Source organism: Paralichthys olivaceus, chromosome 1 (assembly GCF_024713975.1).
Source record: "Paralichthys olivaceus isolate ysfri-2021 chromosome 1, ASM2471397v2, whole genome shotgun sequence".
Lineage (NCBI taxonomy): Eukaryota > Metazoa > Chordata > Actinopteri > Pleuronectiformes > Paralichthyidae > Paralichthys > Paralichthys olivaceus.
The window spans coordinates 28,651,986-28,677,888 of record NC_091093.1 but is presented as its reverse complement, the minus strand read 5'-3'; the positions used below and the strand labels follow the sequence as shown (position 1 = coordinate 28,677,888).

Below are 25,903 nucleotides of genomic sequence, written 5' to 3'. Positions count from 1 at the left end.
TGCATGCTGGACTTAATAAAATACATGCTGGACTTAATATAATGCATGCTGGACTTCATACAATGCATGCTGGACTTAATAAAATACATGCTGGACTTAATACAATGCATGCTGGACTTCACCAATGCATGCTGGACTTCACCAATGCGTGCTGGACTTCACAAAATGCATGCTGGACTTCACAAAATGCATGCTAAACTTCATACAATGCATGCTGGACTTAATATAATGCATGCTGGACTTCATACAATGCATGCTGGACTTCATGCAATGCATGCTGGACTTAATACAATACATGCATGACTTAATATAATGCATGCTGGACTTCATACAATGCATACTGGACTTAATATAATGCATGCTGGACTCAATGCAATGCATGCTGGACATAAACTGATGCATATTGGTTAGAAAAGTAGTCTGACGTTTTCCAGCCCTGCTGAACGTCATCATGTCACATGACCTTAAAACATCACCTTTCTTGGCTCATGTCACATCCTTCCACCAAGTTTTGTGGAAAACATAACCTCCTCGGGGGAATGAATGACTTTGGAGGGTATTTAGGATCAAATTCAAACCTGTGTTCTAAACATAGTGAATGTTGGACTGTGTGTATCTGAGGGTTCGACCTAAAAGATATCACAGCAGAGCCACTCAGTTTCCCTCTTTTACGATCGACTGAGGAAATAAGTGCAAGCGAGCGGAGTCTGGGTTTTTCATTATGCCCCTCCAAAGATTTGCAGAAGTGTTTCTGTTCAGACTGAGCCACAGAATCTTTAGCATACAGAGAAAACACTCATCAAATCTAATGATTATCTCGAGCATCTGAGCGATTCAGTTTCAAAAGGAAAAGTTCTTTTCAAATCAGCGCATGAAACTGTAATTCAAAATCATCATTATGGGATTGAGACGTGAATTAAAATCTGCTGTAAACTGCATCAACATGAAAACACTTTGTAATTAAAAAATACAGACCACACAGCAATATTCAGAGCAATTTGTGTTTCTGTGTTTTCTTGCTGATGATAATTCTGTTTTTCAGGAAAAGAAAATATTTTGGTGATTTTAAAGTTCTCGTCGCAAAGTAATTTTTGTTTTACCAGTGAGTTGAGTCACAGTCTGTAGAAGCAGAGGTATGACGTAACAAAGTACTTTTTTACTGTATAGTAAGTATATTTTTTCATCTGTATTTTACAGAAAATCAGAAAAGACAACAAATCACCAAACACTTTGTGATTTACTGTTCTGTTCTCTCGTTGTGTTTATTTATTTCTTGATGAATTATTGTTTTTGGTAACAAACATTTGTACTTTATTCTCTCCAACATTTTAACACTTCATCCTGTTTTGTATTATGTATAAGAAGTAATGTGACATTAGGCTCTGAAGGGACTCAGACATTATGAAGTTGCATCAGAGAATATACTTCACTTGGCAAGTACTCAAAAAACTAGCATATTTAAAAGAAACTATACATTTTTGTGTATCTATATGTAACTTTACTTTTACTAAATTGAAATGTTTGACGAAAAGTGATAAACATACTGACAAGTTTTATATTTATGCTTTTATGGGAACTGGATTGTTAATATACTGTTTATAATGATTTTATAACATTCAGACTGATTCAGCTTTTAACCATATATGTGCTTGTGTGACACCTTTTCCTCTGCAACATGAAATACACACACACACACGTGTGAAGTGGAAAATGTTTATTTTCATGTTAAAATAAAGAAATGATTATTTTTAACAAAGCAGCCACAAGATTTCAGAAGTGAATAAAAACACTTGAGGCATATTTTTCTGCACATAACTTGGAAATATTTACAACTTTGACTTTTCTGTGTCAAAGGACAGAGCAGCAGCAGATCCACTGATGATGCTGTGTCACACAGGAACACACAGGGAGGACGGTGGACTGGACACTGTGTGACAGCTGATCTCAGAGCAGCTCACCTCCTCTGATTCCTCTGGAGCTCTGTCTCCACTCTGCCTCCCAGCAACAAGGCCCAGTCAGAGCCGCTCTACACACAAGCTGCTGCTGCTTCAGCCTCTGGATCATCAGGACACAGCTCAGCCTCCGTCCACACACACTGTCCTCTTCACACTGTCCTCTTCACACTCATCTTAACAAAGATCTCTTCCTCCATCTGTTGAGAGAAGAAGACATCAGTGTTGACAGAGACTCACTTCATCAGCTGTGAGTCAGTGATGCAGCACATCCAGTATAAAGAGCAGCAGGGACTTCAGTCCTGTTCAGAGGTGGAGCAGCTTCCTCTCTGCTTCATGTTCACGTGTTGGAATGAACACGCTAAGAGCTGCACACACTTTGACCATCACGTGTGTTTCCTCTGCATGTGAAAGTGCAGAGTGGACACTTGAGAGGTGGATTTCCTGCTGTCACAGGTGAAGACATGTTTCACATAAAAGGGGCGGGGTTTACTGCGTATGACCAATCACAGACATGGACAGTTTGACTGACAGCAGAGTTTGAATCCCATGATGTGGTCTCTATGATGAGCTTTAGTTGGACACACACTGTCTCTGAGGACACACACTGACTCTGAGGACACACTCTGCCTCTGAGGACACACACTGACTCTGAGGACACACACTGACTCTGAGGACACACTCTGCCTCTGAAGACACACTCTGACTCTGAGGACACACTGTCTCTGAGGACACACACAGACTCTGAGGACACACTCTTACTCTGAGGACACTCTGACTCAGAGGACAAACACTGTCTCTGAGGACACACTTTCTCTGAGGACACACACTGTCAACACAGACTGTCTCTGAGGACACACTCTGTCTCTGAGGACACACTGTCTCTGAGGACACACACTGTCTCTGAGGACACACTCTGTCTCTGAGGACACACACTGTCTCTGAGGACACACTCTGTCTCTGAGAACACACTCTGTCTCTGAGGACACACTCTGTCTCTGAGGACACACACTGTCTCTGAGGACACACTCTGTCTCTGAGGACACTGTCTCTGAGGACACTCTGTCTCTGAGGACACTCTGTCTCTGAGGACACTGTGGTGCAAACCTCTGACGTCACTACTCAATAAAAACACATGGAGCTATTTTCAGGGACCTGACTGAGAGCATCTGGTATTTTGGTGACAGGATGAGTCTGGAGAGATTGAGATGTACTGGGTGTGTTAGTGGCTGAGATCAACTGAACCAACCAGACGTTGGTTTAAACTTCTCTTCTCCGTCCCTTTAAGGAGAGTGTGCACCACACAACAGTGGAGAGTCACGCTGGTCAGTGGGCGGAGCTTTTATACGGGTTGATCTCCAACTTAACCTGCTTCGGAGCATGTTAGCCGTTCATCATCAGTTACCATGGTGATTTAACCAGATAAGAAGTGAACGAGCTTCGTAGGACTGAAGAAACTAAACCTGAAGTTAACCTGATAACCACAAATCCTGCTTCGTAGTACAGACCCTGGATCTGTACTGTGATACTGACTGTGTTTAGTAAAATACTGATGAAAGCAGCGTGGACTGACTCCAACCATCTACTGACCTCAGAGTCTCCAGTCGACAGTCTGAACTCTGCTTTAGACCATACAGCTTCTTCACTCCTGAGTCCTGCAGCTTGTTGTAGTTCAGATCCAGTTCTCTCAGATGAGAGGGGTTTGACCTCAGAGCTGAAGCCAGAGAAGAACAGCTGATCTCTGACAGTCTGCAGCCCTCCAACCTGAATAAAGAATAAAACTTAACTGTAAATTAAACTGAGTTCTTGTGTGAAAATAAAAAATATTCATGTCAGCACAGACTCATAACATGGAAGATAAATATGAAATCAGACATGTTGGACTAAAGACGAGTCCTGATTCAGTAACAATATATTATTTGGACCCGGTCTCTGTCCTGCAGATCAGTTTAGGAAATCCAGAACTAAACACAGATGAGTTTTAACAAGTAGCTGAATATTTAAAATGTCAAATTAATTCATGAATTCAAGTTATATATGAAGAGGAATTATGTTAAATTAGAATTAAATGAGGTAAATCGTGTATAAATGTTGTATTATAGATATGAGATCTACAAAAGTCAGTCAGTGAACTGACCTCAGAGTCTTCAGTCGACAGGTTGGACTCTGTAGAAAACCACACAGCTCCTTCACTCCTGAGTCCTGCAGCTTGTTGTCGTTCAGATCCAGTTCTCTCAGATGAGAGGGGTTTGACCTCAGAGCTGAAGCCAGAGAAGAACAGCTGATCTCTGACAAACTGCAGCCCTCCAACCTGGAGAAAGAATAAAACTTAACTGTAAATTAAACTGAGTTCATGTGTGAAAATAACAAATATTCATGTCAGCACAGACTCATAACATGGAAGATAAATATGAAATCAGACATGTTGGACTAAAGATGAGTCCTGATTCAGTAACAATATATTATTTGGACCCGGTCTCTGTCCTGCAGATCAGTTAAGGAAATCCAGAACTAAACACAGATGAGTTTTAACAAGTATCTGAATATTTAAAATGTCAAATTAATTCATGAATTCAAGTTATGTATGAAGAGGAATTATGTTAAATTAGAATTAAATGAGATAAATCGTGTATAAATGTTGTGTTATAGATATGAGATCTACAAAAGTCAGTCAGTGAACTGACCTCAGAGTCTCCAGTGGACAGGTTGGACTCTGTAGAAGACCACACAGCTCCTTCACTCCTGAGTCCTGCAGGTCGTTGTAGCTCAGATCCAGTTCTCTCAGATGAGAGGGGTTTGACCTCAGAGCTGAAGCCAGAGAAGAACAGCTGATCTCTGACAGACTGCAGCTCTTAGTCCTGAATAAAGAATAAAACTTAACTGTAAATTAAATTGAGTCCATGTGTGATAATAACATACAAATATTCATATCAGCACAGACTCATAACATGGAAGATAAATATGAAATCAGACATGTTGGACTAAAGACGAGTCCTGATTCAGTAACAATATATTATTTGGACCCGGTCTCTGTCCTGCAGATCAGTTTAGGAAATCCAGAACTAAACACAGATGAGTTTTAACAAGTAGCTGAATATTTAAAATGTCAAATTAATTCATGAATTCAAGTTATGTATGAAGAGGAATTATGTTAAATTAGAATTAAATAAGATAAATCGTGTATAAATGTTGTGTTATAGATATGAGATCTACAAAAGTCAGTCAGTGAACTGACCTCAGAGTCTCCAGTCGACAGGTTGGACTCTGTAGAAAACCACACAGCTTCTTCACTCCTGAGTCCTGCAGCTCGTTGTAGCTCAGATCCAGTTTTCTCAGATGAGAGGGGTTTGACCTCAGAGCTGAAGCCAGAGAAGAACAGCTGATCTCTGACAGTCTGCAGTCCTCCAGCCTGGATAAAGAATAAAACTTAACTGTAAATTAAACTGAGTTCATGTGTGAAAATAACATACAAATAGGACTTCCGGTGGCGCGCTACACGGCATGGCAGCATAGTGACTGAGCTCTGGGCATCAGTCTCAAATTCAATAATCTTTACTCAGTAGAACCACACATAAACAAATAAATTACACTCCGCTTCGACGATGAACGTGGACAAAGCCAAGAAAGAAAGGTACGGCCTGCGCAGTAACTCAGAAAGAGAATCTGAGACGGAGGCTGAAGCTAGCGAAACTCCAAATCAAGATGGAGGCGGCAGAGAGACCGAAACTTTGGATTCAATACGCACGGCGGTGAGTGAAGCCTTCACTACGGGAATGGCAGCGCTACAAGCCGAATTGAAAAAAGACCTCTCTGACTTCCGCACGTGCTTCAGGGAAGATATTAAAAAACAAATGGACGAATTTGTATCAGAAGTAAACCGGAAAATACAGGATGTGACAGGTCAAATTGAGGGAGCAGTGGAACGCGTGGGCCAGATGGAGGAAAACACGCTCGACATGGAAAGATGGGACATCGGAGTCAAAGATACTCTCACCCAGCTGCTCACTAAACAGCGGGCGCTACAGGAAAAAGTGACTGATCTGGAAGGGCGCTCTCGGCGTAATAATATCAGGATTTATGGCATCCCGGAGGACGCCGAGGGCACGTCTGCTGTGACTTTTATTGAAAACTTCATCAAGACGGAGCTGGGGAGCGAACTCGACCGGGGATTGAGCGCGCGCACCGCGCCCTGGCACCAAAACCGCTGCCGAGTGCCCCTCCATGCTCCATGGTGGTTCGTTTCCTCCAGTTCTCAGTCAAAGAAAAGATCCTTCACGCCGCCTGGAAAAAAGAGCTTGGTGTCCAAAACAAACGGGTGTATTTTGATCATGATTATGCAACTGAGGTACAGAACAAAAGGAAGGAATATATACCCATAAAGAAAATACTACGAGAGAACGGCGTACGCTTCCAGACCCCGCTAACAAGACTGCAAGCCTTTTTTGACACGGGCCCTGTAACTTATAACAGCGCCGCACAAGCAGCAGAAGACCTGCGGAGGAGAGGATACACGGTGGGCGAGATCCCCGGCAGGACCAGGAGCAAAGACATCTCGGAGGAGACGTTGGCTCGGCTTCTCCCCTGGGAGACAATGGAGGCCCGACCCGGTGGAGAAAAGCAACGATTCCAGCAGCAGATTCGAGAGAAACTGAAGGAGTATCGCAGAACGGAACCGGGAGCCACAGCAAGGGATGAGTGAGACATCTAATGATAATCTCCCCACTATTTTATTATTACAATGCTTAGTTAAAATACAGGCTGGTGCCTATGGGCAATAGACAGAGCCACCAAACTCTCTTTTCTTTTTTCTTTCTTTCTACTGAGGGCCCCACCTTGTGGCCAGCTCCCTCACTGTCAAAAGCGACATGACAGCTTTTCTGATGGAGGTTCAGTTCAGTGTTCTACTACGTTCTCGATGTTCATCTGTTTTATACTGTTGTTTATTACCATTGGTCCGGGGTGATACAAGAATGTTTCAATTGCAAGACTGACGCATTATCAACACTATAATATACTGTCCCTGAATGTAAATGGACTGAATAACCCCGTCAAAAGAAGCAAAATGATTGTTAAAATAAAAAGGGAAAAAGTAAATGTGGCATTTTTGCAGGAAACGCACCTTTCAGGTGCTGAACATGAAAAACTTAAAAAGATGGGGTATAGAAATACTTTCTTTTCATCATATAAGAAAGGAAAAAGAAGGGGAGTAGCTATATTGATCTCAAATGCGGTCAAATTCGAATTAATATCCCAAATTAATGATAGAGAAGGTAGATTTGTTTTGGTGAAAGGAAAAATAGACCAAAAAGAAGTAACATTATTTAATGTCTATGCTCCCCCGGGAAGCAATATAACCTTTTTCAGAAAGATATTTGAACTAATTACATCACAAACGTATGGGACTCTTATTTGTGCAGGAGATTTCAATATGCTTCTGAACCCTTCTTTAGATACAACCAATAGAACAAGAAAAAGGAATTTAACTGAAAAACGCATAAACAAAGTACTTAAAGATTTGGGACTTATTGATGTGTGGCGGGCTCTGAATGGATCTACCCCAGGTTATACTTTTTATTCTGCAAGACACACAGTCCATTCAAGGATTGACTATTTTTTCATGTATAACAAAGATCTACATAGGTTGAAATATTGCAGAATAGGTCAGAGGGATCTTTCAGACCACTCAGGGATTTCTCTAACTTTACATTTAGATGGAAGACAGCGAAAAACTTTGTGGCGACTTAACACTGGTTTGCTAAATGACCATACCTTTAGAGATTCAATGGAGAAGGACTTAGCACTATATATGCAGGACAATAATAATGGAGAGGTAAACCCCAGCATATTATGGGACGCCGCTAAAGCTGTTCTCAGGGGGAAGATTATAGCCAGGACAGCTGCACTAAAAAAAATGAAGACCCAAAAATTAGCTGGTCTACAGGAAAAACTGAGAGATTTGGAACATATACACATAACAAATAAAGAACCCTCGATTATACAACAAATTAGACATACTAAACAGGAAATAGATAAAATATTAAGTGAGGAGGTGGAGAAAAATATAAGATTCATGAAACAAGGATATTATGAGGCTGGCCCTAGGGCTGCAAAATTATTGGCTTGGAGGCTCAAAAAACAACAGGCAGAAAACACTATCCACAGGATCAGGGATCCTACTACAAATAAAATTACTAACAATTTGGATGGCATACAAAAAGCATTTGAAAGATATTATAAATTTTTATACTCTCAGTCAGAACAGGTTAATAACCACTCAGCTGCTGAATTTTTGAACTCCTTAGACCTTCCCACACTAGGTAAAGAAGCTAATGATAAACTCATCTCACCAATAACAAAGGAGGAAATAAGTAAAGCTATCTCAAGTTTGAACACTAACAAATCACCTGGCACGGATGGCTTTCCTCCAGAATGGTATAAGTCAATGAAAGATCACCTGCTCCCCTATTTGGAGTCTAGCTTTAATTATATTCTAAAAGGAGGCTCCCTCCCCCCCTCCTGGAGAGAGGCCTTCATATCTGTGATCCCCAAAGAAGGTAAGGATAGAGCGGACTGTAAAGGGTACAGACCCATTAGTGCTTTAAATTCAGACTATAAATTGTATGCCACCATCCTTGCAAAAAGAATGGAACCTGTAATGCCCTTACTAATAGACGAGGACCAAACAGGATTCATAAAGAATAGACAGACACAGGACAACATAAGAAGAGCCTTACATACCATCGAACAGATTAACAAAGACCAAATTAGTGCCATCATTCTCAGCTTAGATGCTGAAAAAGCTTTTGATTCAGTCGGGTGGGAATATCTGTATTTAGTTATGAAAAGATTCAATTTTTGTAAGGATTTTATACACTGTATCCAGGCACTTTACACCTCCCCCGCGGCAAGAATCAAAGTTAATGGCAGTCTGTCTGATTCTATAACTTTACAGCGTGGTTGCAGGCAGGGCTGCCCCCTCAGTCCCAGCCTATGTAATTTATTCATCGAACCCTTAGCCCAAGCAATACGTCAGGAGACAGAATTAGAGGGTATCTCCATGGGAGGAGAGGAATATAAAATAAGTCTGTACGTGGACGATGTGTTGATCACAATAAAAAATCCTAATTCAGGCCTGCCCCTGTTAATGAAAATGCTAGAAACATATGGGGGATATTCAGGATATGCCCTAAATATACATAAAACACAGGTTATGACATTTAATTACACACCTACTGAAGAAATCAACGTAATGTATAGTTTTAATTGGAACACACCCTTTATTAAATATCTGGGAGTAAATTTGCCTAAAGACATGTCACAGTTATTCAATATTAACTATAACAGTATTAACAAAAAAATATATGATGACCTCGATGGGTGGAGCCTGTTACCTCTTGACTTTGGAAGCAGAATTAGATCAATAAAAATGAATATTCTCCCTAGGTTATTATATCTTTTTTTATCATTGCCAGTGGAAATTCCTCTGAAACAATTTAGAGAGTGGAACAAACATATTTCACGATTCATTTGGAATAAACAGAGACCAAGGGTAAAATTTTCCACCCTTCAGCTTCCGGAGGAGAGGGGTGGCAGGGCCCTCCCATCTTTAAGGGACTATTATTTAGCAGCCCAACTGAGGCCTCTTGTATATTGGTGTAATCCCTCTTATGAAGCGAAATGGAAAACCATGGAGTTATCTTTAACAGATACACCAATTCATTCACTGCTTGGTTGTGCGGGGATGAAGGAAAAAATACTACATACAGAGAGCCAATGGGTGAACTGTTCATTGAAGGTATGGGGTGAGGTGGTTAAAAAATTTGAACTCCAGAAACAGATAAAACTACTTAGATGGCCAGCGTATGACCCCGAATTCACACCAGCATTATTAGATCATGGATATAAACAATGGACCTATTATGGTGTTACTGCTGTATGCAAAATTGTTAAAAAATGGGAACTTATCAGCTTTAACAATTTGTGTCAAATGTATGGACTAGGTGGGCAAGACTTCTACAGGTACTTACAGGTCCGTGATTATTTTTGTAAAAAGCTAAAAGGTTGTAACCCAGCAGAGCCACCAGTGTTTATTCATATATTTATGGATGCATACAACTCTGGGAATATTAAAGGACTTATAAGCAAGTTATACCACAGCATCACCTCTCTGAAGAAGGATTCAACGGACTATATAAGACAACGGTGGGAGAAGGAGTTAAATACTGTAATAACAGAGGACATGTGGTCAAAGGCCTGGAAAACACAATCATCCTCCACCAACTCCTGGACCTGGAGAGATTTTTGCTGGAAAAGTTTAATTCGTTTTTTTATAACTCCCAAACAGAAGTCCAAACAGACTGGTACACAAATTACCTGCTGGAGAGAATGTGGAGGGGTTCTTGCTGATGATCATGCCCATATTTTTTGGTCTTGCCCCTCCATTCAGTTTTTTTGGAGTGAAGTGACAAAAATTATTTCAAAGGTTCTATGTTTTAATATGAATGTATTGTTCACAACTCTCTATCTTGGGAATATGCCAGATGGGTTGAGTGAAGCTGATCAGTGCCTACTTAGGGTCTTGCTGGCTTCAAGTAAGAAGGCCATCACAAAATGTTGGCTCCAGAAAAATGCTCCCACTACAGAATCTTTTGTTGGTATTGTAAAACAACTACATGTACTAGAGCAAATGACATATTCAATCAGACTCCAAAAAGATCTAAGTGAAAAACGGTGGCAGAAATGGAAAGACTACTTAGCAAATGAATGAGACTGTATACACGTACTGGACATGATATTTTGCCTTGTGGACTTATTGATCACCCCCGGACCTTGAATATGGGTAATTGTTCAATGTTTTGTATTTGTCTTTTGTTCTGTACTAAAAGATGAAAATGACTTATAAATAAAGAGTTTAAAAAAAAAAAAAAAAAGAAAATAACATACAAATATTCATGTCAGCACAGACTCATAACATGGAAGATAAATATGAAATCAGACATGTTGGACTAAAGACGAGTCCTGATTCAGTAACAATATATTATTTGGACCCGGTCTCTGTCCTGCAGATCAGTTTAGGAAATCCAGAACTAAACACAGATGAGTTTTAACAAGTAGCTGAATATTTAAAATGTCAAATTAATTCATGAATTCAAGTTATGTATGAAGAGGAATTATGTTAAATTAGAATTAAATGAGATAAATCATGTATAAATGTTGTATTATAGATATGAGATCTACAAAAGTCAGTGAGTGAACTGACCTCAGAGTCTCCAGTGGACAGGTTGGACTCTGTAGAAGACCACACAGCTCCTTCACTCCTGAGTCCTGCAGCTCGTTGTAGCTCAGATCCAGTTTTCTCAGATGAGAGGGGTTTGACCTCAGAGCTGAAGCCAGAGAAGAACAGCTGATCTCTGACAGACTGCAGAGATCCAACCTGGATAAAGAAATGTGAATGTTTGAATGTGTCCTCCTGTTATTGTGGATCGTCATCATGTCAACACAGACTCTCAACATGCTGCTGACCTCAGTCCAGTCTGTGACCTGAAGATAAATATCACATCAGACATGTTGGACCATTGTTTCATTCATCACCTTCTTCTCTGTGTGTTTGGTCACCGAGTAGGTTTGTGTCATTAAACACTGTTTAAAGTAGAGATGGCTCCTGACAGTCACTTCCTGTTTGGTTCTATACTCATCAACTGTCCAACGTGCTTCAATAAGAACGTGTCTTATTGTTGAGAACCTGAGGAGGACGAGTGCTCGGCCTCAGTCCACATGTTATTCACTGACACTAGTGATCAGGAGCAGGTGTGTGCAGGTGAATGGAGTTGGGCTGATGAGGTGGACGTGACTGACAGGCTGGGTGAGGGACAGATGACTGAGGGACAGTGAGCAGAGCAGAACTGAGACAATTTAAATGGATAATGACCAAATAAGAAGGAACGTTGGAAAAGTGAACATTCAAGGATTTAAGGACCTGACCTCAGAGTCTCCAGTCGACAGTTTGGACTCTCCAGTCCAGCACACAGCTCCTTCACTCCTGAGTCCTGCAGCTTGTTTCTACTCAGATCCAGTTCTCTCAGATGAGAGGGGTTTGACCTCAGAGCTGAAGCCAGAGAAGAACAGCTGATCTCTGACAGACTGCAGCGATTCAACCTGAATAAAGAATAAAACTTAACTGTAAATTAAACTGAGTTCATGTGTGAAAATAACAAATATTCATGTCAGCACAGACTCATAACATGGAAGATAAATATGAAATCAGACATGTTGGACTAAAGACGAGTCCTGATTCAGTAACAATATATTATTTGGACCCGGTCTCTGTCCTGCAGATCAGTTTAGGAAATCCAGAACTAAACACAGATGAGTTTTAACAAGTAGCTGAATATTTAAAATGTCAAATTAATTCATGAATTCAAGTTATGTATGAAGAGGAATTATGTTAAATTAGAATTAAATGAGATAAATCGTGTATAAATGTTGTGTTATAGATATGAGATCTACAAAAGTCAGTCAGTGAACTGACCTCAGAGTCTCCAGTGGACAGGTTGGACTCTGTAGAAGACCACACAGCTTCTTCACTCCTGAGTCCTGCAGGTCGTTGTAGCTCAGATCCAGTTTTCTCAGATGAGAGGGGTTTGACCTCAGAGCTGAAGCCAGAGAAGAACAGCTGATCTCTGACAGACTGCAGTGATCCAACCTGGATAAAGAAATGTGAATGTTTGAATGTGTCCTCCTGTTATTGTGGATCGTCATGATGTCAACACAGACTCTCAACATGCTGCTGACCTCAGTCCAGTCTGTGACCTGAAGATAAATATCACATCAGACATGTTGGACCATTGTTTCATTCATCACCTTCTTCTCTGTGTGTTTGGTCACTGAGTAGGTTTGTGTCATTAAACACTGTTTAAAGTAGAGATGGCTCCTGACAGTCACTTCCTGTTTGGTTCTATACTCATCAACTGTCCAACGTGCTTCAATAAGAACGTGTCTTATTGTTGAGAACCTGAGGAGGACGAGTGCTCGGCCTCAGTCCACATGTTATTCACTGACACTAGTGATCAGGAGCAGGTGTGTGCAGGTGAATGGAGTTGGGCTGATGAGGTGGACGTGAGTGACAGGCTGGGTGAGGGACAGATGACTGAGGGACAGTGAGCAGAGCAGAACTGAGACAATTCAATTTAAATAGATAATGACCAAATAAGAAGGAACGTTGGAAAAGTGAACATTCAAGGATTTAAGGACCTGACCTCAGAGTCTCCAGTCGACAGTTTGGACTCTCCAGTCCAGCACACAGCAGCTTCACTCCTGAGTCCTGCAGCTTGTTTCTACTCAGAACCAGTTCTCTCAGATGTGAGGGGTCTGACTTCAGAGCTGAAGCCACGACTTCATAGTGAGTCTCTGAGAGTCCACAAACACCGAGTCTGTAATTAAAGAAAATATCAAATCTGTGAGAATAAAATCAGAAAACACAACATTCATACAAAACGTGATCATGTGACCCTCACCCTGGTAAATCCTCTTTTTGCTTAAAAACACCTCAAGAGAATCCTTTCAGATCTGGTACAAGCTTCATTCAGACTAACAGAGGAACTCATTAGATTCAGGTGGTCAAAGGTCAAAGGTCAATGTCACAAAACATGTTTTTGGCCTCTTAAACACGACATCTCAAGTCTGTCTTTAGGGAATTTCTTCACATTTTGACCAGTTGGACTTAAGATAAACTGATTACATTTCAGTGGTCAAAGGTCAAAGGTTACAGTGACCTGATATTATTGTGAATGCAGTATGTCAGGAACCTGGAGGGACTGACACTGCACTGGTTGGTGGTGGCGTACAAACTCTGGGTGGTAATTCTAGTTTGACAAGAAGGAAGAATAAACGATATTTCCAGTTCTGCTTCTTCAGTTGAAAGGAACAGTCAGTGATTCATCCAAAACACTTATTCAGTGATTGTCTCCAGCAGGGGGCAGATCATTGGAAGAGGCAAACAAACATGTTGTTGATCTACAGCAAATTAATATTAACATAAGTCAAAGAAACCCGATATGGGAGAGTATCTGAGAGAAAGTAACAAAACAAAAAGAACAGCCGATGAAATTAAAAGATGGCAGGACATAAGAAGAAAATAAAAAAATACTTGAAATGAAACTCTGCAAATAAAACAGGTGGGGGGCTGGTGGAAGAGATGCCTCTGACCAATATTGTGCAGGAGGTGAGAGCTGTGTCCTCTGTGGCACGAGTGCTCAGACGCAAGACTTACAATTTTTTTCAGGCTTTGTAAATCACATTACATGTGCTAAGTTAAAGTATTTGCATCTACTCCTCCCAAATATTTGCACACTCGGGGAGCAACACCCCAATATTGTATATTCATTCATGCAAAAGTACTAAATGAACAGTGCGTGTTATTCTGCATGAATCCTCAGTGCGCACCGTTAGTAGATCAGCTTGCAGGTTTTTACACAAGCAAACCTTAAGTGGATCAGGTCCTATGTGTATTTGAAGAACGACTCATCTGCACTGATTCAACATGTTATTGATCATGTCTGGACTCACAGAGCCTTCCTGCAGTTCCTCACAGCTGGGATCAGTCTCACTCGACCCTGGTCTGATGTGTTGAACTTCTCCAGGTCCAACTCATCCAGAACCTCCTCTGACATCTGCAGCATGTAGGCCAGAGCTGAGCAGTGGATCTCAGAGAGTTTCTCCTTCGATTTGTTCTCTGACGTCAGGAACTGTTGCATCTGCTGATGTACTGAGTGGTCGTTCATCTCAGTCAGACAGTGGAAGATGTTGATGCTTCTGTCAGGAGAAATGTCATCACTCTGCATCTCCTTCAGGTTGTTGATGATTCTCTGGATGATCTTTGGATTGTTCTGTGTCCGACCCAGCCGGCCTCCTAAGACTCTCTGGTTGGACTTCAGACTGAGGCCGTGAAGGAAGCGAACAAACAGATCCAGATGACCATTTTTACTGGTGAGGGATTTCTTCATGGTTCTCTTCAGGAGGTCATCCAGGGAGAAGGTGTCGTCTGTGTTCCCATATGTTCCCAAGAAGTTCTTGAGTTCTTCTGAGTTCCTCTTGGTGTAACAGTGGAACATGTAGACTGCAGCCAGAAACTCCTGAACGCTCAGATGAACAAAGCAGTAGACTGATTTCTGGAAGATCACACACTCTCTTCTGAAGATCTCAGTACAAACTCCTGAGTACACCGAGGCCTCTGTGACATTAAGACCACACTGCTCCAGGTCTTCTTGGTAGAACATGATGTTTCCTTTCTTCAGATGTTTAAGTGCCAGCCTCCCCAGCTTCAGAAGAACGTCCCTGTCAGCCTCCGTCAGCTGCTGTGGACTCGTCTCATGTCCTCCACCGTACTTGTTGTTCTTCCTCTTTGTCTGAACCAGCAGGAAGTGTGAGTACAGGTCCGTCAGGGTCTTGGGCAGCTCTCCTCTCTGGTCTGTGGTCAACATGTGCTCCAGAACTGTAGCACTGATCCAGCAGAAGACTGGGATTTGACACATGATGTGGAGGCTCCTGGACGTCTTGATGTGTGAGATGATTCTGCTGCTCAGCTCCTCATCACTGAATCTCCTCCTGAAGTACTCCTCCTTCTGGGCGTCAGTGAAGCCTCGTACTTCTGTCACCCTGTCAACACATGTAGGAGGGATCTGATTGGCCGCCGCAGGTCGGGAGGTTATCCAGACAAGAGCCGAGGGAAGCAGATTCCCCTGGATGAGGTTTGTCAGCAGCACGTTGACTGATGACCTCTGTGTGACCTCAGACACGACCTCCCTGTGGTTGAAGTCCAGAGAACGTTTGCTTTCATCCAGGCCATCAAGGATGATCAAAGGTTTACAGACAGCGAGCGTCTCTGCCGTGAGCTTCTGTAATGTTGGATGGAAAACACGGAGCAGCGTGAGAAGACTGTGCTGCTCGTCTTTCACCAGGTTCAGCTCCCTGAACGAAAGCACAACCAGCAGACCCACATCTTGGTTTTCTAAACCCTCTGCCCAGTCCAGAGTGAACTTCTGCACCGAGAAGGTTTTTCCAACGCCAGCGACGCCGTTGGTCAGGACGACTCTGATGCTGCTCTGCTGGTCAGTGAAGGCTTTAAAGATGTCGTGGCACTTGATGGGAGTGTCGTGGAGGCTCTTCCTCTTGGAAGCCGTCTCAAGCTGCCTCACCTCATGTTGAGTATTAACCTCTTCACTCTGTCCCTCTGTGATGTAGAGCTCAGTGTAGATCCTGTTGAGGAGGGTTCTACTTCCTGTTTCCTCAGTTCCTTCAGTCACATGTTCACATCTCCTCCTCAGACTGATCTTATGTTGGTCTAAAACCTCCTGCAGACCCCGATCTGCTGAAAGACAAGAAACAATGTGAGACTAAAGACAGAGAATCTGAGAATCTGCTGATTGTTTTCATCAGATACAGAAAAACTAGAGAAAATCAAAGCTTTTGAACTTTGTGCTTTTATAACCAAGTGAAATGTTGATGCTGTATGAAGGAACAAAATCAAACATGTGCTGTTGTCAGAAGTGAAGACATCAGCAGACACATGTACAGTGCTGCTCTGACCGGCTGTCTGAGCTCCAGCTCCTCTTCTGGATCTTTGTCCACACTGGGGACAGGAGGAGTCTCCTGAAGAACCAGACTGGTCCCAGTATGAGGTGATGCACTGTCTGCAGAACCAGTGTCCACAGCTGGTGGAGACTGGATCCTTCAGGACGTCCTGACACGAAGCACAGCGGGACGACTGCTCCTCCTCAGAAACATGACTCCTCCTCTCTCTGTGAAGACATGTCCTGATAAGTCAAATGTCACAGTCACAGGTCGTCATCACTTCTGTCAAGGAGGTTTTGTTTCCACCCTGTATGTTTGTGTGTTGGTTGGTTTGTTCGTTAGTGGGATTATTAAAACCACTGAACAGATCACCAGTAAACTTGGTGAAGGATGTGTTCTGTGAACCAGATGTTCAGAGGACTGATGTTTATGAGTGAGTGAAATTTGGTGCAGATCCAAATAAAAATGAGTATGTAGTGAATTTCAAAGTGGTTTCATCAGGAGCGTGTTGGGCCTTGGTGGAGGTCTGAGCTCTTTGAGGGATTCTGAGAGATTAGTCACCAATTTCAATGAAGCTGTGTCCTAATGCAGGGGCCACACTAGAGGAAACTACATCCTCTTCAGATCAGTTCACAGTAGAAACAGTCTCTTACTTTGTGTGTGAGGGTCCAGGTTCATTACTGAAGTTTGGAGGATAATGTTTGGACCGGTTACTCTTCAGAGACACACAGCTGAACTCTGGAGACTCTGCTCTCAGTCTGTGGTCCTGACCTCTGCAAACACAAACATGTTTTTATTCAGAACTCATCATTCACTGATTCATTCTCTGAGGATTCAGTTTCACATGTTTGTAGCAGGTCTCTTACTTTGTGTGTGAGGGTCCAGGTTCATTACTGAAGTCTATAGGAGGATAATCTTTGGACCAGTCACTCTTCAGAGACACACAGCTGAACCCTGGAGACTCTGCTCTGTCCTCTTCCTCCTCATAACCACTCATCTTCAGTCTGAGAGGAAAGACACTGACTGTGATCTCAAACACACACAATGAAGACAGGTACGTAAATTCACTTTTTCTTCAAATATAACAAAGTCAACCTCCTACATTGTCTCCCTGTTGTCATGGTAACCTGAGACAGTTGAAGGTTTATTGTGTTGGACTCAGTCGATCACAGTGTCGAGTCAAACTGTTGATTGACTGACAGAAGTTATTCCTGACTCTTCTTCTCTCGACAGTCCACGTGTAGAAAAACTGACTCAGTCAGTCAGTGACAGTAAAATACCATTAATGATTAATATTAATATTGCTCGAACACATATTTATATATCTATGTATATATATATATGTTCTGTTATTAAACACTTGATTAAAGGTCCAGTGTGTAGAATTTAGTGACATCTAGTGTTGAAGTCTCATGTTGCAGCTGAACACCCCTCACCTCACCCTCTCCTTCCAAACATGAAAAAGAACCTGTGGTGAACTTCAGTTGTCATAAAAACTTAAAAGGTGTTTAGTTGGTTCAGTCTGGACTAATGTTAAAAACATGGTGGCCTCCGTAGAGAGGGTCCCCTCAATGATATAAAGTATTTGAATATAAAGGAGAATTTTCAGGGGTAAAGAAAACTACAGTTCATACAAGAGATGATGAAACAAACTCGTGAAAACATCATGAGGATTATTCTACATTAAATTTTCCAATAGTTCCCTTTCACCTAAATCTTACACACTGGACCTTTAACAGATGTGATGAAGATAAAAAGTGAAATTGTGAGTTAACTCTGCTAATGAGTCATTTGAAGACACTTTGTTCCACACCTGCTGCTCACATCTGTCTCTGGTGATCCCATCACATGGAAACTACGTCTGTCACCAGGTGTGAACTGACAAACTTGGAGCCGTGTGATCAGCAGATGGATGTTAACAGCAGGTGAGAGAGTGTGACAGTAAAACTTTCATAAAGTTGTGTGAACACTCACCTGCTCACTTTTCTTCTCCTGCTCCTCCAAGTGAAAATGGAGTCTGACACTCTCCTGCTCTCATGCTCCTCCTCCGTGTTGAAGCAGTTCAAAGTCCAGTTCCATGAAGATGAACTGGTTCATGTTCACAGTTCATGTTTTATTAGATCATATATTTATTTAATAATTGATGTAGGATCATGAATCCAGATCTTCACTTTCACACTGAGTCCTGACTGTGAGCGTCTCATGTTACTGAGCTGTAAAATGTTGACTGGTCATTTTTCATGATGTTTACAAAAAAACACATTTTTTGAATCCTCCTGTCCTTTTCTCAGAATTCTAAACACAAAACTCTTTTCTCAAACTACATTCACAAAACCTCTGATTCTTTTTGCAAAACCACACCATCGCCTCAAAATAGTTTCACACGTGCTGAAAACCGAAGAATCTTGTCAGATCTTGCACGAATCGGTCTAAATAGAAAAACTGCTGAGCTGTCATTAAACACTACACCATAAAACTGAAGACACACTGGTCAAGGCATGTTCCTCATGGAGAAATGTTTATTGGTCACAATAAAGTACTTTACACAGTTGATCATTGAGCTTCATTGAGCGTCATCCTGTCTTTGGGCTGGGTCAGGCCACAGCACTTCATCCACATCACACGTTATATTTGCCTTTGCAAGACAACGGGGGAAAAAAACCCTAGTGTGCCGTACCCAGCCCTGACACATCTCCTCACCAATGTCATCACAGGCTAGTTCCATGGACTCACGAAGATTACTGTGAGTCTGGTGTAGGGCTGTCGCTCGTACACCTTCCACTCTGAACTGGCTTCTATTGGTTGTTATGTTTTCATGACATGAAGAGAAACAAGTGTGATCAATTTGGAATCGTTGTGTTCAATGGATGACACGTGTGTTTCATCTGTGTTCATATTTTCCACTGGTTTTTACCATTATGCATCACAAGTGCATCACAGTGAGAACTGTGTTTAATTGCATGAGAATGTGTTTAGAGTTTTGCGGAAGGAAGGACTGAGATCTGCAAATAGTGCTTTACTAGGTGAAGATAGTTTATGGTTTTGTCAATTCAGTGAATGAGTTTAGACAACTGAGCAATTGATTCACACAACAGGAATTAATGTTTTAGCAATTCAGAAAAACTGTAAATGAGCCTCATAAACTCTGGACTCAAACAGACACTGAGTCACTTCATGAACTGATCAGGTCCTGATCACTAGTGATGAGAGTTTATCAGTTACAGTGAGAGCAGCTCAGAGTGGAGGAGGAAACAGAAGCTAAAGTGAACGGACTCTGCTCCTCTTTTCTTATCTCAATGTGTGAGTCACTGTGAGTGGGTGGGGGTGGGGCCTGTGTGTGTGTAAAGTCCTACTTGCTCTTTTCACCCTCTTCTCCTCATGATTATTAGAACCCGAGCACCGACAGTGTGAAGCCTCTGTTGCTTTTCTTTTGATTATTCAGGCAAATCGTATTTTGACGGCTTGAACATGCTTCAAAACGCAGCAATCTTCACAGGCGTGTCAGGCCTGGTGAAAATGTATGATTCTGGAGTAATTGGAAATGGGTGTGGCAAATGGCTCAACAGCGCCCCCTAAAATGCAGCAATTCCATCTGGTTTAACCGATCTTCACAATTTTGATTGATGCAACAGGAGGTCGGCCATTTTGGCCATTTTACATGTTGTGCATTGTCACGAACTCGTCCTAGAGCTTTCATCAGATCAACTTCAAAGTCAATGAGTGTCATCTCAACTCCATGGAAATTAAAACGACCTACATTTTTGAGTTTTCGGCGTCAAACATTGATTACTCGCCATAAAAACACGAGGTCGTTGTATCTCAGACATACATGCTCCCAGCCAGATGTCACCTTCACAGAAACCCTGACTTAAAATCACAGCGCCTCCTGGTGGCAACAGGAAATGCCATTGACCGTTACCATGTCAAACTCTGTCAGAAGGACCTCAACACATTGATGATGTAAGCATGTGGAAACTGTGAGTTTTCATCGAACACCGTGTTAATGACCTGGCATCAAATTTCAAATACTTGCCGTGACACAAATTTTTCATCGGATCAACTTTAAATAGAATGAGTGTCCTCTTAACTCCATGGAGATCAAATGATATATAAGGTTTTAGTGTATGTTACAAGGAGTGAGCGTGGTGTGGTGTCAAATTTGGATGATTCGCTAAAAAAGGGGGATTCATTATAACTCCTCTGTCCAATCAGCCCCAAACCTGTTTCAGACGATCACAGTCCTGATCAGTCAATATTGACTCATCATCACAGCGCCGTCTGTTGGCGACAGGAAGTGACATGTTTTATACTTTGACGCACTGCTCCTGACTGCTAAGACAAATCATAAGACCTCACTCTTTCTCTCTGTCTCTCTCTTGGACCACTTCTCCCATGAGTCTTTGGTTTATGGTTAGTTAACTTTATTGTTCCACGGGTAAACACACGCATGCACGCATGCACACACACACACACACACACACACACACACACAAACCGGTGTCATTGACTCTGTTTGATAGTTAACTTGACACCTCAGTGATTTCTCAGTTTGGTGCCTGCTCACAGAAACATTGGCAGATTGCTGGACCTCATACAATGCATGCTGGACTTAATATAATGCATGCTGGACTTCATACAGTACATGCAGGACTTAATATAATGCATGCTGGACTTAATTCAATGCATGCTGGACTTCATACAATGCATGCTGGACTTCATACAATGCATGCTGGACTTCAATCAATGCATGCTGGACTTAATTCAATGCATGCTGGACTTCATTCAATGCATGCTGGACTTCATACAATGCATGCTGGACTTAATACAATGCATGCTGGACTTAATTCAATGCATGCTGGACTTAATTCAATGCATGCTGGGCTTCACAAAATGCATGCTGGACTTCACGCAATGCATGCTGGACTTCATACAATGCATGCTGGACTTCATACAATACATGCTGGACTTCATACAATGCATGCTGGACTTCATACAATACATGCTGGACTTCATATAATGCATGCTGGACTTCACAAAATGCAGGCTGGACTTCATACAATGCATGCTGGACTTAATTCAATGCATGCTGGACTTCATACAATGCAGGCTGGACTTAATTCAATGCATGTAGGACTTAATATAATGCATGCTGGACTTCATACAGTACATGCAGGACTTAATATAATGCATGCTGGACTTCACAAAATGCATGCTGGACTACATACAATGCATGCTGGACTTAATATAATGCATGCTGGACTTCATACAATGCATGCTGGACTTAATACAATGCATGCTGGACTTAATTCAATGCATGCTGGACTTAATTCAATGCATGCTGGGCTTCACAAAATGCATGCTGGACTTCACGCAATGCATGCTGGACTTCATACAATGCATGCTGGACTTCATACAATACATGCTGAACTTCATACAATGCATGCTGGACTTCATACAATACATGCTGGACTTCATATAATGCATGCTGGACTTCACAAAATGCAGGCTGGACTTCATACAATGCATGCTGGACTTAATTCAATGCATGCTGGACTTCATACAATGCAGGCTGGACTTAATTCAATGCATGCTGGACTTAACAAAATGCATGCTGGTCTTCACAAAATGCATGCTGGATTTCATACAATGCATGCTGGACTTAATATAATGCATGCTGAACTTCATACAATGCATACTGGACTCAATATAATGCGTGCTGGACTTAATACAATGCATGCTGGACTTCATACAATGCAGGCTGGACTTAATTCAATGCATGCTGGACTTAACAAAATGCATGCTGGTCTTCACAAAATGCATGCTGGATTTCATACAATGCATGCTCGACTTAATATAATGCATGCTGAACTTCAAACAATGCATGCTGGACTTAATACATGCTGGACTTAATATAATGCATGCTGGACTTCATACAATGCATGCTGGACTTAATATAATGCATGCTGGACTTCATACAATGCATACTGGACTCAATATAATGCGTGCTGGACTTAATACAATGCATGCTGGACTTCATATAATGCATGCTGGACTTCATACAATGCATGCTGGACTTCATACAATGCATGCTGGACTTCATACAATGCATGATGGACTTAATACAATACATGCTGAACTTAGTATAATGCATGCTGGACTTCATACAATGCATGCTGTACTTCATACAATGCATGCTGGACTTAATACATGCTGGACTTAATATAATGCATGCTGGACATAAACTAACCATGTTGGTTAGAAAAGTAGTCTGATGTTTTCCAGCCCTGCTGAACGTCGTCATGTCACATGACCTTAAAACATCACCTTTCTTGGCTCATGTCACATCCTTCCACCAAGTTTTGTGGAAAACATAACCTCCTCGGGGGAATGAATGACTTTGGAGGGTATTTAGGATCAAATTCAAACCTGTGTTATAAACATAGTGAATGTTGGACTGTGTGTATCTGAGGGTTCGACCTAAAAGATATCACAGCAGAGCCACTCAGTTTCCTCTCCTGCCTTCTGGGTCTCACTAGTTTGTGCCGGACACAAACCTGGAGAAGATAATTCAGCTCTGACAGTAAAGTATCCTCCTGGAGACACCTGGAGAAATACATCTTCAGATACACACACACACACAGATCACATGCTCTTTGCGTGTTGTAAGAAGGTATCATTAACACATTGTAAGCTCTACTCATGACGGTCAGGCACAGACTGTAATCAAGCCCACAGAGAACACTCAGAGCCACAGTGTGACAACAGCTTTAAACACCGATGTTTTCCTTCAGAAGACATTGTTAGAAGCTTCGATTTGATTTTAACACCGACTCCTGAGTCTGTGGGCCGGGACGTGTGTGATCACGTGTGGTTTCTGCAGACGAACGCATCTTTTAGAGATAATTAACTGCTACGTTTCACTTTCCACCAACACAAACCACACAGGATTTGACTCTGTAGAAAAATTATACACTCTTTTACGATCGACTGAGGAAATAAGTGCAAGCGAGCCGAGTCTGGGTTTTTCATTATGCTCCTCCAAAGATTTGCAGAAGTGTTTCTGTTCAGACTGAGCCACAGAATCTTTAGCATACAGAGAAAACACTCATCAAATCTAATGATTATCTCGAGCATCTGAGCGATTTAGTTTCAAAAGGAAAAGTTCTTTTCAAATCCACGCATGAAACTGTAATTCAAAATCATCATTATGGGATTGAGACGTGAATTAAAATCTGCTGTAAACTGCATCAACATGAAAACACTTTGTTATTAGAAAATACAGACCACACAGCAATATTCAGAGCAATTTGTGTTTCTGTGTTTGCAGCCGAGTGAACTACAACCTTAGATACAACAATAGATGACATGATGCTCGGAACACATTCAGATAAGTGCTGAGTCATTATCTGGTAGTTACGTGTTCCCTCTCACATCATCTGTTAGCGGTGAAGCCACGTCGACCTCAGATCTCTGGAGAAGACGAGTCCTTGGATTAAAACGTTTATTCTTCTTAAGGTGCTGACGATAATTCTGTTTTTCAGAAAAAGAAAATAAAAATCATATTTTAGTGATTTTAAAGTTCTCGTCTGCAAATTAATTTTTGTTTTACCAGTGAGTTGAGTCACATTGTGTAGAAACAGAGGTGTGACGTAACAAAGTACTTTTTTACTGTATAGTAAGTATCTTTTTTCATCTGGGTTAATTTACAGAAAATCAGAAAAGACAACAAATCACCAAACACGTGATTTACTGTTCTGTTCTCTCGTGTTTATTTATTTGCTGATTAATTATTGTTTTTTGTGATTTCCTTTTTTTTGGTAACATAAACATTTGTACTTTATTCTCTCCAACATTTTAACACTTCATCCTGTTTTGTATTATGTATAAGAAGTAATGTGACATTAGGCTCTGAAGGGACTCAGACATTATGAAGTTGCATCAGAGAATATACTTCACTTGGCAAGTACTCAAAAAACTAGCATATTTAAAAGAAACTATACATTTTTGTGTATCTATATGTAACTTTACTTTTTTAATGTTTGATGAAAAGTGATAAAAATACTGACAAGTGTTTTAAATTTATACTTTTATGGGAACTGGATTGTTAATATACTGTTTATAATGATTTTATAACATTCAGTCTGATTCAGCTTTTTACCATATATGTGCTTGTGCAACACCTTTTCCTCTGCAACATGAAACAGAATTTAAAAAACATGTCTGCACAGATGCATGAACGAGTTCCCTTCATATGTGTGAAGCATGAACGAGCATGTGTTCGAATGAATCAATGAATGAACCAAAGTTACTTCAATCTGAGGGGGGGAATCCTCTCTCTTTTCTTCTTTCTCATTTCTCTGCTCTCATTATTCAAACTACGACTGCTGAGCTCGACCAGTTTTTTTTAATGAACGAGGCTCCAAACTGAATTTATCCTCCTATATGAATGTGGCACTCAAGATAAGAGCTGGTGGATTTCTCCAGATGGAGGAGATGAACCTCGGTGCTTCTTCTACTTTATCTGAGGAAACAGAAGCATCCAGAAAAGATCTGACCGCAAGAGATGATTTCATTTTAGAATATGTTGCGTGAAATTCAAAACACAGCAGAAACCCTGAATCTGCATGTAGACCTTATTTAGAATTATTTAATGGGCGAGGATCACAGAGTGAAATCAAATCAACTTGATCGCCCCCTTGTGGCCTAGTGTATATTATTACACTGCCTCCTCCATGTTAGCATATGGGGCATGGACAAAGTCAAAATAAATGTTTAATACTTGTTTCTCAGAGATGGTTTCTGTGATTTGAGGTGGTTGTCATCAGTGGTAGATTTTTCATTTTGGTTAAAACTTCTAAGTTCATTCTTTCAAGCTATAAAACAGTAAAATATTGGTATTTCTCCTTTAACTATATTGCAAATATTTGGCAGCTCAGCGCTGACTGAGAATCATCCTGAATATTTATCTTCTACTTTGAACTTTAAATGTTTCTGGTAAATACACAATTACACAAAGTAAATATAAAGTACTAATGTACAACATCTGAAGTTTACTCGTATTGAAGCTCAACACTCAAATGTTACTGAAAAAGGTAAATCAGGATATTACATTTTGTTTCCCCACTCCAGAAGATAACAGAGAGGAGAATGCAATTAATTAAATATTAATTTCTATCATTCAATCAATATATGCATCCTGATAATGACCTCGTAATTCTACTTTACTAATTCAGTTCCTCTGGGTAAATGCAATGAACCTGGCACAAATAGAGAAGATTCAGATTTTCACTCTTCTTGTAAACTGTGCCACATCTCCTAATAATGTATCTACCACGAGCCCCATTGTTTTACTCCTTCGTGTCTTTTGTACGCTCTGGTTCTGC

At 41.2% G+C, this 25,903-nt stretch overlaps 1 protein-coding gene across 1 annotated transcript in view; it reads right to left on the bottom strand.

Moving 5' to 3' along the window:
- LOC138411070 (NACHT, LRR and PYD domains-containing protein 12-like) overlaps nucleotides 1–17,602 on the bottom strand; it is a 55,410-nt gene extending 37,808 nt beyond the window's left edge. Inside the window, exons 1-9 of the mRNA XM_069529459.1 lie at nucleotides 17,387–17,602; nucleotides 17,174–17,293; nucleotides 16,536–16,747; nucleotides 14,517–16,314; nucleotides 13,208–13,381; nucleotides 12,481–12,654; nucleotides 11,934–12,107; nucleotides 11,212–11,385; nucleotides 5,188–5,361 (exon numbers count right to left, since the gene is read on the bottom strand). Of these exons, the coding sequence (XP_069385560.1) occupies nucleotides 5,188–5,361; nucleotides 11,212–11,385; nucleotides 11,934–12,107; nucleotides 12,481–12,654; nucleotides 13,208–13,381; nucleotides 14,517–16,314; nucleotides 16,536–16,747; nucleotides 17,174–17,293; nucleotides 17,387–17,517 (3,131 nt within the window). The 5' untranslated portion in view covers nucleotides 17,518–17,602. The remainder of the gene's footprint in view (nucleotides 1–5,187; nucleotides 5,362–11,211; nucleotides 11,386–11,933; nucleotides 12,108–12,480; nucleotides 12,655–13,207; nucleotides 13,382–14,516; nucleotides 16,315–16,535; nucleotides 16,748–17,173; nucleotides 17,294–17,386) is intronic.
- Nucleotides 17,603–25,903: the final 8,301 nt, after the last annotated feature.